The sequence below is a fragment of the Dama dama genome, chromosome 3 (genome assembly GCF_033118175.1).
Source record: "Dama dama isolate Ldn47 chromosome 3, ASM3311817v1, whole genome shotgun sequence".
In the NCBI taxonomy this organism is placed as follows: Eukaryota; Metazoa; Chordata; class Mammalia; order Artiodactyla; family Cervidae; genus Dama; species Dama dama.
In genome coordinates, this window is record NC_083683.1 from 45,974,445 (window position 1) to 45,988,277 (window position 13,833).

General features: G+C 39.5%; 1 protein-coding gene across 3 annotated transcripts in view; it reads left to right on the forward strand.

The window, feature by feature from the left end:
• Positions 1 to 13,833, forward strand: part of LIMA1 (LIM domain and actin binding 1) — a 90,900-nt gene that overhangs the window by 23,633 nt on the left and 53,434 nt on the right. For all 3 annotated transcript variants that reach the window (XM_061127979.1, XM_061127970.1, XM_061127989.1), the window contains exon 2: positions 8,344 to 8,485. In XM_061127979.1, the coding sequence (XP_060983962.1) occupies positions 8,367 to 8,485 (119 nt within the window). In that variant the 5' untranslated portion in view covers positions 8,344 to 8,366. The remainder of the gene's footprint in view (positions 1 to 8,343; positions 8,486 to 13,833) is intronic.

A 13,833-nucleotide genomic window follows, 5' to 3' on the forward strand; every position in this document is an offset into this window, starting at 1 on the left:
AAATATAGAAATATAGATGTGTGTGTATATACATGAGTTAATATTCACACGTAGAATCCTGGTTCTGTCCCCTTTGATCCCAGAAGCAGTGACGTCTGAGTAGCACTGAGTACACCTAGTGCCCAGATCTTGGTTTCTCCAATAAAAGGAACCAGGGCTCCTTGGAGAAGTGGTTGATTCCAGAGCTGGGGCAGGGCAAACACTTGATGAACCTGCAACATCTTATAGAGCTTTAAAGTGCTTTAAAAAAATTGGTGACATCTTGAAAGGACACCAGAGCCAAGCTGCTGCTGCAGCTGCTGCCGCTGCTTCAGTCTTGTCCGACTCTGTGCGACCCTGTAGACGGCAGCCCGCCAGGCTCCGACGTCTTTGAGATTCTCCAGGCAAGAACACTGGAGTACGTTGCCATTGCCTTCTCTGAGCCAAGCTGAAAGAGCTCCAAATGGCTAAAGTAGAGCAATCTATGCAACAAAATAAAATAATCCAGGAATATCATAACCCAGAGAATAAAATAAATATCCATGAGTCTAATACTAGTGTAAATAAATGATTGACTAAATAAATGAGGGAGAAAGGACAGTTCTTCCTTATAGAAGAATTCCTCCAGTAAATAAATATAGAAGGAATGAGGGCAAGAAAAAATCACCATTAGAACACCACAATAATGATTGCTGGAGCCAAGATCCCCCTGTAAATGCTAAAATTAGTAAAAGTTTAAGGGAAAACAGGATTAAAGTATCTCTCCCCAAATATTTATGAATTATAAACAGAAGAAAAGAGCCACTTTACAGTGGAGAAACCTAGCAGATACCACCTTAACCAAGTGATCAAGGTAAACATCATCAGTAATAAGACAGACATCAACATAGTGTACCCTCTGATACCATGCACTGAGGAGGCTTATCAGCTTTGTAGTATTCTTCCCCAGATTCTATAACCTCAGTCTAATCTGAGAAAACATTTCTTTTTTAAGCAAACTTTTTTTTTTTAACATTGAGAGATGTTACAGGCTTATCTTGTTTTGTTTTCTGTCTCTCTCTCTCTTTAAATAGATGTATAGTTGCTTTACAATGTTATGTTTCAGGTGTACTGCAAAGTGATTCAGTTAGATATACATATTCTTTTTCAGATTCTTTTCCCTTAGAGATTATTATTAGATATTGAGTATAGTTCCCTGTCTAGGTTTATCTTGGATTTGTCCTGCTGCAGCTCTGGAATCAACCACTTCTCCAGAGAACCCTGGTTCTTTTTATTGGAGAAACCAGGAAACTCAAATTAGGGACAGTCTACATAATATCTGCCAGTATTCTTCAAAGTGTTAAGGCCATGAAAGGCAAGGAAAAACAGAGGAACTATCAGAGATTTAAGGCAACTTAAAGAGACATGGCAACTAAGTGCAGTGTAGGGTCCTAGAATAGAAAAAAGACATTAATGAAAAACTGGTAAAATTTGAATAAAGTTTATAGTTAATTTGGTGGTATTCTACCAATGTTAATTTCTTAATTTTTTTAAAAAATTTCTTAATTTTGATAATTGTACTGTTGTTTAGTCAAGGCTATGGTTTTCCAGTGGTCATGTATGGATGTGAGAGTTGGACTATAAACAAAGCTGAGCGCTAAAGAATTGATACTTTTGAACTGTAGTGTTGGAGAAGACTCTTGAGAGTCCCTTGGACTGCAAGGAGATCCAACCAGTCCATCCTAAAGGAGATCAGTCCTGGGTGTTCATTGGAAGGACTGATGTTGAAGCTGAAACTCCAATACTTTGGGCACCTGATGCAAAGAGCTGACTCATTGTAAAAGACCCTGATGCTGGGAAAGATTGAGGGCAGGAGGAGAGGATGAGGTGGTTGGATGGCATCACCAACTCGATGGACATGGGTTTGGGTGGACTCTGGGAGTTGGTGATGGACAGGGAGGCCTGGTGTGCTGCGGTTCATGGGGTCGCAAAGAGTCAGACACTGAACAACTGAACTGAACTGAATGTAAGATGAAGCTAGGTGAAAAGTGTATGGAAACTTTTGTTCTATCTTTGCAAGTCTGTAAATCTAAAATTATTTCAAAATAAAAGGTTAAAATAGCTATTAACTTCCAAATTTTTTTTCAGGGGTGTGAATTTAGTCATTATATTTTGTATAAAAATACACCCTTAGAAACAAATGCAGTTTACATTCTAAAGAAATGGGGTGTGGAAACACATTTCATGTTGCTTTTGTTTACAACTTCCCTTTGCACCTTGAAGCTTTTTATTTTTTTTAATTTTTCACTTTTTTAAAATTGGAGTATAATTGCTTTCCAAAGTTGTATTCATTTCTGCTATACATCAGAGTAAATCAGCTATACGTACACATTGAAGTTTTTTAGATTTTTTTTTTCTTTAAGTCTACAATCTATTTCTAAAAGAATATTTTTTTCTTAAACAATTGAGTTTGTACTTTGTTCTCTATTTTTTATTCAACCAACTATGCCTCTTGCACAAGCAGCCATCTCAGGAGCAAGAAAAAATATCAAGAAATGGATTTTTTTTTTTTTTTGAGCTGTCCTGTTTTTTGTTGTTGTTGTCGTTGTTTTATGAAGTGATTTTATTTATTTACTTTTTTTGGGCTGTGCTGTATAGCATGCGGGATCTTAGTTTCCCAACCTGGATGGAACCCGCACCCCCTTCAGTGGAAGGTGGAGTCTTAACCACTGGGCCACCAGGGAAGTCCCAAGATTGGATTTTTAAGAACAGGATTTTATTCGGGGCAATTCTTTTGCTTTTGTCGGTTTTGTTTCTGGGAGACAATTCACTTGGTTAGGGAGAGTGAATTTGTTAGAGATGGTTTCCCAGGCGGCTATAGACCTCACCCTAAGCAATCTCTTGAGGAAGCAGATACCTGGGGCCAAATTTCCCTGTGAGTCATTATTACCCAACCCTTGATTTTCAAGGACCTTTGTTCAGAGATCTTTATATCCAGGCTACAGCTCACCCATAGGTGTTTAGCTGTTCCACCTTAAGCTACCAGGTGTGATAAAAGAACTTTGAACTGAGAATAGCTCTGGCTCTCATACTGACTAGATGGTGAGTTCGGGAAAGCTATTGGGTGTTTATTTGGCTTAATTCCCTTACTGTAAAAAGGGGGATTTGATTACTTGATTTCTGAGCTTCCCTCTTGATATAAAAATCTGCCATATGTATCTAAAACTGTACACATCTTCCTCTTAGCAAATAGTTCCCCTTTCTATGTATCCCATTATTTTTTGCTGTGCCCCTGCCCCAGTTCTCAGGCTAGAAATCTTAAGAGTTATTTTTGTTATATCTGTTTCCTTTCATTCCTGCCCAAATTTCCACCAGTCCAGCAGTTTTTCCTTCACAGGTGAAACTTGGGTTTTGGAATCTGAATGCTGAATTCTGCCTGGGCCCGTTGTTAGGTGTCTGACCTTAGGCAATTTCACCAACCTTAATAAACCACAGTTGGGTCTTGTTTTGTTTTGTTTGTTTGTTTAATGGAAATAGTCTGTCTCCAGAGTTGTAAGAATTATAATTAGTAAGTGCTGGATAAGTATAGCTCCTGTTATTATTTGTATATGACAATGCAATGGATTGGATTTTAAAGTCCACTGGGCCACTGGAAAAAATATTCAACAATATTGTAGCCCCAAATAAATGCCCTGTCCTTTTGGAAAAGGGTTTTGTTTTGTTTGGGCTTCCCTTGTGGCTCAGCTGGTAAAGAATCTGCCTGCAATGTGGGAGCCCTGGGCTTAATCCCTGGGCTGGGAAGATCCCCTGGAGAAGGGAAAGGCTACCCACTCCAGTATTCTGGTCTAGAGAATTTAGTGGGTCCATGAGGTTGTTTTGTTTTTGTTTTAGGTGTTGTATGTGCCCTTTTCACCCTTAACAGAATTTCTAGGATTAAGGACATTGTCCTAAAGTTCGAGACTGGGACTCTCATCTGAGACAGAGTTGGGGGAGGTATCACAGATTTAATGTAAGTCCAGAAAGCCGAGATGTTCACAATGGGAGAGTATTTCAAGCAGGCCCAAGGTAACTTTAAGTTTCTCTGGAAGAATAATTCTCATGTCTGATGCTGACTATTTTGGGAAGATACTTGCCACCACACTCTTACTGAAAGATAATTTGTGTGGGTTTTCAGCTAGGTGGGCTCCGAGATTTTGCTGCCCATTTTTGACTTGGGCTAAAAGTGATGGTCTTAATCATTACTAGTACATGTAGTGGAAAGAAAATTAACTTTGGAATCAAATAGAATATGAATTTGAATCCAAGCTCTACTACTTTATAGCTAAGTGATCATTGTAAAGTTATTTAATACCTCTGAACTTCAGTTTCTTCATCATAAATGTAAGATAATAAAACCAATCTTTTAAATTGGTTGTGAGGGTTGAGATTTGTGCTGTGCATTAAGTAGATGTTTTAAAATGTTTATTTTGGGACTTCCTTGGTTGTCCAGTGGTTAAGACTCCCTGCTTCCACTTTAGGAGCCAGGGTTCAGCCCCCAGTCAGGCAACTAAGATCCTGCATGCTGCCCAGCATGGCCAAAGAAAAAAGAGAAGGAAAAATTAAAATGTTCATTTCCTTTCTAAGAGACTGATTTTTAACCTTTTAGCTTCCTCTTGTGTATCACTAGGATTTTTCTTGCTGACATGTAGATCTCAACTTGTGTAACTTAAAACTCCTTATTCCCCCTCTTCTTCCTCTATTTATTTGTTAATGGCTTTGGCAACCTTCTAATTGTTCAAGTTTGAGGATGCCACCTTTGATTCCTTCTCACCCTAAGCCCATTTTATTCTAAGAACTCTCAATTCTTTCTTCCCACTTTTCCATTCCCATCTATGCTAAATTAAACCTTGAATACCTTTCACTTCAACAATTTTAGGATCTTCTTGACCAGTAATTAAGATTCCAGTCTTTTCCTCTCTTACCAAGTTACTCACTGCTGCAGAATCAGCTTTTTAAAACATGGCTCTTATTATGTTACTTGCTTTTTCGGAAACTCCTAGTATCCAGCCATTGAGACTGGGTAGTCCACTTATAGAACTCTTTTTTTTAACATGTGTGGATATTGAAGCTCAGGGAAATTATTTTTTTCATTTGCCATAAAGGTCACTCATGTGCTAGGGAATGACGCGTTACAACTAGACCTCACCTCTGCTCACTCACAGGCTAGTTCTTTCCACTAGGATTATGACCCAAATTCCTTAGCATGGTTTTCTTTTTTTACCATCTGAGCCACTAGGGAAGCCTCATGGTTTTCTTTTTTGTTGTTCTTGTTGTTGTTTTGACCTCGCCACTTGGCTTGCGGGATCTTAGTTCCTCAACCAGGGATTGAACCCAGGCCCACAGCAGTGAAAGCATCAAGTCCTAACCACTGGATCATCAGGGAATTCTCATTATCATGGTTTTCAAAGTTCTTCCCAGTCCGTCCTCATTCTGTCTTTCCCTACTTTATCTTCAACTTCTTTTGCAACTAGAGTCTAACTCCATTCAAGTATCTTTTGCTGTTTCAGCTCCCTAGTGGTGTAACAGTATCCCTCCCATCTGAAATGCACTGTCCTCCTCCTGCCCTCACTTGATAAAATTCTGCTAGTTCTGTAACTGTCAAGTCTTCCCTTCTCTCCCACCATGCCAGAAAATCAAGTCCTGTACTCCTAGACCATGCATTGCCTCTAACCACGTTCTGTCTTGTGCTACAATTATTTGTGTGCATTAGCAAGCTTGGTAGATTACATACATTATTTGAGCAGGACCTTGTAGGAAGTAGTTACTCAGCAACCTGTTACCAGAGGGCTTCACCAGGTGGCAGTAGTGGTAAAGAACCTGCCTGCCAGTGCAGGAGACATAAGAGACTCAGGTTTGATCCCTGGGTCAGGAAGATCCCCTGGAGAAGGGCGTGACAACCCACTCCAGTATCCCTCCCTGGAGAATCCCATGGACAGAAGAGCCCACTGGGCTACAGTCCATGGGATTGCAGAGTCAAACATGACTGAAGTGACTTAGCATGCACACAACCTGGTACCAGAGTCTATCAAAAATCATGTACTGATTATCACCTTTATATGTTTCACAGGGTGCTAATCACATTGCTAGGAAGTAATAGTGTGCTTCTATGAAGATGTGGTCAGGGTGGAGACACCTCATTCCTTGAGTGTGAAGTGTGCTTATCCTAGCATTATACCAAGGTAGTTGTTCTGACTTGGCTTTCTGGCTGAGAGCAATCAAAACCACAGAATTAGACTTGGGAATTAAAATTCTTTTACTTTTTCACACTAAGTCCCTCAAGTAATTAATGCTTTTCCTTTTATCATGAACAAATATGAGAACATAATCTTTTGTATTTTTTAATTTAGAATTGATCCCTTTAGAATTGATATCATTTGTATGTGTAGTTACACTGGGGAAGCATAATTATACCAAATAATGTCTTAAAGTGTTGGCCAGTGTTTCCCGATGTGTTTTAAAGGGTCATTGTTGTGGTTTTACATAATTATGTTTAGCTGAATACACAGCTGTGTCTTTTTCTTGTTAGAGAAAGGACTGACATGGTCTGGTAGGTCTGTCAGTTACAAACTGAAAAGCAGATAGATGAATATCATATATCAAGATTATTTGATACATGTAGGATTATTTCAGAGAACATGTATAGAATTAAGATTATTTTATCCAGGGAGAAGAGGTAATACAAAAAAACTAAATTTATTGCTTACTTATTCTATGTCAGGGTCTGTTTTTCTTTGTCTTATTTATTTCTCATGAAGATACTATGGGGGAAAAAAAAGATGAAGTGAGACTTCGCTGGTGGTCCATTGGCTGAGACTCTGTGCTCCTAAGGCCGGGGTTCCAGGTTCAATCCCTGGTCAGGGAACTTGACCCACATGCCACAACTAAGAGTTTGCATGCCACAGCTAAAAGATCCTCTGTGCCACTGCTAAGACCTGGTGCAGCCAACTAAATAAATAAAGATAAATACTTTTCTAAAAAGGTACTATGGAGTAAGTACTATTGTTATGGATAAGAAATCTAACTTTTATTGAAGGACACACAGCTTTAAGAGATGGGGCCAACACTCCCATTTAAGTGCATGTGTCTCTGATACCAGAGCTCCTTACCATAGGAGGGTTCTATGTTGCCCTCCAACATGGGAATTTATACAAACAAATAAACAAAAACAACAAAACTAGCATTGTTTTCGGACAAGGCTTTAGCGGGGAGTATAGGGACTACTTGTGGAAAAGTAGTGTGGTCTTTTGGGGCTGCTTATCACTTACTTTGCATCACAGAACTTTTAGTGTGAAATGGAAGCCCACGTTGCTTGGTTATAGATACAGTGTTCTGCTGTTGTCAAGGCTGTTGGAAGCAGTACCTGATGAATCATACATTCTACCAGATCAGTTATGTTATGTGGTTGTCAAAAGAGCTGCAAGTAGTACTTTCTTTTTTTTTTGCAAGTAGTACTTTCATCTATATTGTTCACTCTTCAAATAAGGAAACTATTGACTCATTTCTAATCTCACGTCTTTTGGACAAAGGTTGGGACTCCTTTGATAATTACTAGAGCAAAACCAAATAATCTAGTTAATGGATAGGGTCTAGGTGATGTCAAGAGCATGACTTTATGGTATTTTTTGACTTGAAGCCAATACTAATATACTTAAATGTTCTTGATACTATAATATGCCTAGTATTTAAAATATATTATCTCCTTAAATCCACATCAAAAACCCTACAAAGGGGTAAGTATTCTCATTTTTCACTGAGGTAACTAAAACTGAAAATATTATATGATTTGTTCAAGGTTACAGAGTTATGATTTCACTTGAAGTCTATCTTGCCTTTAAGCCTGTGCTCTTTATATTATTCAGTGCTGTATCTGTAGCTCTTTCCCTAATAACAGGTGGTCAGTGCTGCAAAGCTTGGGAAAAGAAGGCAACCAAAAGAAACTTGGATGTAGGTAGAACCTAATTTGGACCTGACTCTGCAGAGATGCCAGTTGTACTTCCCCTGGGATGTAACTCAGAAGAGTGGAACATTTCACTCCAAAATGTGACTTTGGAACAGACTTAAGTTCAGGGAAAGGCCAATTGATGTTTGCACAGTGGGGTCAGTCATAAAATGATGCAAACTGAAAGGGACCTTAGAGATCACCTGATCTAACCTTCTCATTTTACAGGAAACTACAACCCCAATTCAATCATCTGATCTAGGTTACAGTTTTTGCGAGAACCGGTAGAGGGATACAGTCTGCTGCTCCAGGGCTCTCTGCCCTCACTTACACCACACTGTTGCCACTCGTTGGATGCTGGAGAACTCTCTTCTGTGTCTAATATTCTGACTTTCTTTATCACATAGGTATTTCAGTATCTGTAGACAAGATGGAACCAACTCCATTTAACAGACGGCAATGGACTTCTCTATCGTTGAGGGTTACAGCCAAAGAACTTTCTCTTGTCAACAAGAACAACTCATCGGCCATTGTAGAAATATTCTCCAAGTAAGTGCTGATCCTGGCCCAAAAGGACCATCTGTCTTGAGCAAACATCACCACCTGTCAGGGAGATCGCTAAAGAAAGGACATGTTGTCTAATGACTTTCTGGAGCACCTTCTGGCTTTTAAGTACCACACAAGACTCTGTGACAAAGGAAAATGATAATAATCAGGAGATACATTCTCTGTACTCTAATTTTTGTTCAGTTTGGGAAAGAAAGAGATGTAAACACAGAAGAGAATTAATGAAACACATAGTTATTAATCCCAATGTTAGCAAGTCCAAAATGAATGGGAGTAAGGACTAGATATAGGATAAGAAAGAGTGTGTGACCACCATGGATAGAAGCTGGTCAGGAAGGCTTTCTGGTTGAGGTGAGGGTGTTTTTTTTGTTTCTTTTTTGGGTTTTTCTGAGATTAGTTTTGAGGCAGGTTTTTAGTTGAAGGGAGTGTTAGGTGTACTCTATGCCTACATTGTCTAATAGGGTAGCCACTACATATAAGGCTATTTAAATTAATTAAATAAATTTAATTAAATTAGATTCATTTAAATTAATTTCAATTAATTAAAATTAAATTACAGTTAAAATTCAGTTCATCAGCTGCACTAGCCACATTTCAATTGCCCAGTGGCTATGTGTAGCAGGTGGCTACCACACTGGATATTGTGGAAACATTTCACCATTGCATAAGGTTCTGTTGACCAGTGTAAACTCTGTAGGCAGACTGCAGTCTACTGGCTGCCTATTTTAGTAAACAAAGGTTTATTGGAATACAGCCATGTCTTTTTGTGGATTGTCTGTGGCAGCTTTTGTGCCACAACAGCAGAGTTAAAGCAGAGACCGTATGTCCCTCAAAGTCTAAAATATTTACTATCTGGCACTTTAAGAAAAAGTTTGTTGACCCCTGCTCTGGACTATGGGTTTTTTGATATGAGGGCCCCTTTCCTGCGTATTTTATATTCCTAATGTGTAACATGGCAATTAGAACATACTAAGCACTCAGCAAATGTTGAGGGAATGGTATAAGTTAGTAAGATGGTAAGCATATTAACTTCACTCAACTAGAGATGCCATAGAGCTTAGGGAAGATGGTACGTTTACCTCACTAAGTAGAATTTCTTACTTTATAGGAGATACGTTTAAAAGAAGGAAGATAGGAAAGATTTAAAGAAAGTGATTGTGGGAGCTATAGCCAGAGTACAGCTAAATACCAGTAGGAAGTTTCTGTGATCTACCATTGCACCTTTTTTTCAATGACAAATCCATCAACCACTTGCTCTGTGGAAAACACTGACCTTCCAACCTGTTCACCGTGGGTATTGCTTAAGGTGGGGTAGAGAGAGGGGGAGAGTGCATAGCCCTTTCCCCTTCTGTGTTATGCATTTTATATATCTGTAAATTTATGTCAAACTTATATTCTTATCAAAAAGAAAAGAAAATCAATAAAGATATTGCAGAAAAAAGGATCCAGATCTGAAAAACTATTAAGACTTAACTCCTACCTCAAGGAATGTAACAGTATAGTTTAGTATAATTTATATTAGTAGAAGTCCTCAAACTTCCTTCATTTTAAGACTCATGTGAGATACTTGTTAATAATATGGTGTTCCAATTATCTATTGCTGAATGGAAAAAAAAAAAAATCCCTAAAATTTAGTGGCTTAAAATAATAATAACATTTATTTTGATGTGAGTCTCCAGTTAGGGCAGGGCTTGCCTCTGTTCCCTTCACCATCCTCAGTGTCTCAGAACTGGGGCCATAGTCATCTAAAGGCTTACTCGCTTGTAAATCAGGTGGTTGATGCTGGCAGTCAACTGGACTCTCAGCTGGGGCTGTAATCAGAATACCCGCATGTGGCTTTTCCATGTGGCTGCTTGTCTGGGTTTCAAGGGCAACCAGAGAGGGAAGGAAGGAGGGAACAAAGAAGGAAGGGAGTCAGGATAGGGGTTATGTAGCCTTTTATGACCCACCCTCAGAAGTTATACAGTATCACTCTTACCACATTATCTTCATTAGGACTGAGTCATTAAGGCTGGCTCATATTCAGAGGGAGGGGAATTTGACTCTACCTTTTGGTGGGAGAAATGTCAGAGATTTGGAGGGACATATTTTAAGCCATCCAATATAGCTTCTCGACTCCTCCCTTAAAAATTCTGATTCGGTGTATCTGTGATGGGCCCCAAGAATTTGTGTTTTTAACAAGTGTAGTCTAGTGATTTTTAACTTCAGGGAAGTTTAAGAAGCACTGATAATGGAAGAGATGGACTTGTGAACTTGAACATAAAGCAGAACAAATAAGGGTTATTTGTTCAAGTAAAGGTTCAAGCAAAGGGTCATGGACGCTGAATGTGAATTAAGGAAATAGGAAAGCAAGCAGTTGAGCATGAAGAAATACAGAAGGGAAAAGGGATTGGTACAGTAGTTAGGGCCAGATGATGGAAGGCCTTGAATACCATGCTGAGTTTGGGATTTAGTTAGATAAACAGCAGAAACAATGGAAGGTTTTTATGACTAGGCTTGTATTTAGAAAGATGCTCTGGCAACAATGTAAAAGGTATATTGGAAAGGTGACAGACTGATAGCATGGAGACAAGTTCTGAGACTCTCTTGAGAACCCAAGTGAAAGTTATTGAGGGTGGGGGGCAGGAGGAGTGGAAAGGAAGGGGAGGATTTGAGACAGTGTTGAGATATGATTAATGGGATTTGGAAACTCTCTGTTCTGCAGAGAAACTTCACATTCTTGCCCTTTTCACCCTCCCAGCCCCACCTCTCTTTCACTGAACTTGGTTTTCCCTTGACATGCATTCTATCTGAGTCGTGCCTGTTTTTTTTTTTTGTGCATGCTACCCTGAAATTTTCTGGGACCAGGAGTCAGGGATGCTATCTCTCCGCTACTGTTTCCCATCCATTGTTTGGTTTGTGTTTTTTTTTTTTTTTTTCCTACCTTGTTCTGAAGTTCTAAGCCTGTGCTTACATCTAACCATAGTATCCTTATCCTCCCCATCATGGCAGCGTGCCAAGCTCCTTGCCTTCATGGGGGACCCTAGCTTCCCACTTCATTTTCTCTTCAGTATTTCTCAACATTTTGGATGAGGCAGATCTTCCTTGTACAGGATGCTCATCATCTTGCCTTCCTCCAAATGCTAGTAATTCCCCATGATATGGTGACAGCAAAAAAAAATGGGGAGGGTAAACCCCAATAAGACCCCCACACATTTCCAAATGTCTGCTGGGGCCATTAATGCCCCCAGTGTAGAATCACCAACCCACATAAATGACCTGTCTGATAGTATGGACTCATCATTTCTTCATTTCTCATTTATTTACTCATTTATTAATAATGCACCATGTGGCTTGTGGGATCTTAGTTCCCTGACCAGGGATTGAACCCACGCCACAGCAGTGAACGCACTGAGTCCTAACCACTGGACTGCCAGGAAATTCCTGTGGACTCATTTCTTAATCTTCCATATGTCTTCAATCTGCTCATTGTCTCCCATGCCCCATATCTAGTTCCCAACCTTATCACCCAGAATCTGTCTCTGAAATATGTGTTTGGAAAACCCACTTTCTAATTAGAGCCTCCTGTCCTACCTATGCTGCTTTCTTATTCCCACTGAGCTTGCTCTTTGGCCAAACTGGAATACCCAGGCCATGATTGTTGGTCCCTTTCCTGGCTTCACTTCCTTCCCTGCCTAACTCGGTCAGTCACTTTAGTTAAACTTTCACCTTTCCTCAGTTCCCATCCCAGGGTTTTATTCTGTCATCATTCATTTCAGACAAGATAGAGAATTTGGGTCCTGTAGCAGCACTGATAAGAGGAAGTTGAAAAAAGTTGCTCATTTTAGGGGCTTCTTAATCTTGCAGAGAGAAAATGCAAAGGGCCCTTAGAGGCCACCTTCTCACAGCCTAGCAGGGTGACTGTCTTTTCACCACAACGTTATAAGGGCAAATGGTAGTTACACAAAATTGTAAATCCTGAAGCCATTAATCAGAATCCGTGTGCCAGGTACTATGGTAGATTCTTGATGGAAATTGATATTATTTCTAATCCTAATAAAAACCATATGAGGAAGGACCTGATCCCTGTTTTATGGTTGAGAACACTGAGGTGAAGAGAGTTAACCTGCCCCCAAGTTAATATTTTGTGTCTGTCTAGTACTTTTCTCCTGATGCATAGATCCTACTATTGAACTGATTTTGAAGGGTGAATAGAATTTTATTTGGTAGGCTGGGAGGATGGTGGTGACGTGGCAGAGGAAGAAGAGTCATAGGAAGTAAGGCACAGAAATGGGAAAGAGCATGGGGCGTGATGTGCGTTTAAGACAGTGAAAAACCAGAGAATCAGCCTGGATTTCTTCTCCAGGTTTCAAACTTGGTAGAGCCATATTGCTGATACTGCTTAAGGCTTTGAGGATTCACTCACAGTAGGTTCCCAAAGCAGATTGCAGGACTGTTTTCCACAAAGCCTACATTAATTTCTACTTCTAACACTACTGACCTCATTTTCTCTTATTTTGAAACAGTCTCTCTTAAAGAATTCTAATTCTCTAATTAGAATTAGTAAATGGAATTTAGAATTAGTAAATCCCATACAAGTTTAGTTAAGAGACCCTAGGAAACCTTTGGAGGTTTGTGATCAAAGGCTAATATAAAAATGTTATTTGAGGAAATCTTCATCTGGCTGCTCTTTATAAGATTAGCTGGGCTTTACTTTCTAAGTGTTAATAACGTTTCACATGAATATGTACATAAGAGTCATTTTTGTAGCATCATAGCTTATGTCTCATGAGTGCTTTATAACTCCAGATTGATTTCTTTTATTAAGCCTCTGTACTATCTAAAGCATTAAATCTGAATAAGGAGGATGCTCTTGATGAATCAGTTTGAACAGCCAGCTTTCGTTTCACTCACCAATGACTTCAGCATGAAAGAATCCTTTGCTTGATTAAAAGTTGACTCTTTTAGTAGAATTTGGTTTCTTGGTTCTCTTTAACTTATTTTTTTAATTAATTTATTTATTTTCTTTTTTTTTTTTTGGCTATGCTGGGTCTTCGTTGCTGCATGGGCTTTTCCTCTAGTTGCAATGAGCGAGGGCTTTTTCTCTAGCCGCGGTGCACAGGCTTCTCTTGTTGCAGAGCACAGGCTCTAGGTGCTTGGGCTTCGGTGGTTGTGGCTCGCATGCTCTAGAGAACAGGCTCAATGGTTGTAGCACACCAACTTAGTCTTTCTGAGGCTTGTGGGATCATCATGGATCAGGGATTGAACCCATGTCTCCTGCATTGGAGACACCCCTAGCCATCAGGGAAGCCCATGACTCATATGAAGGGAATCTAGCCCCCCATGACTCA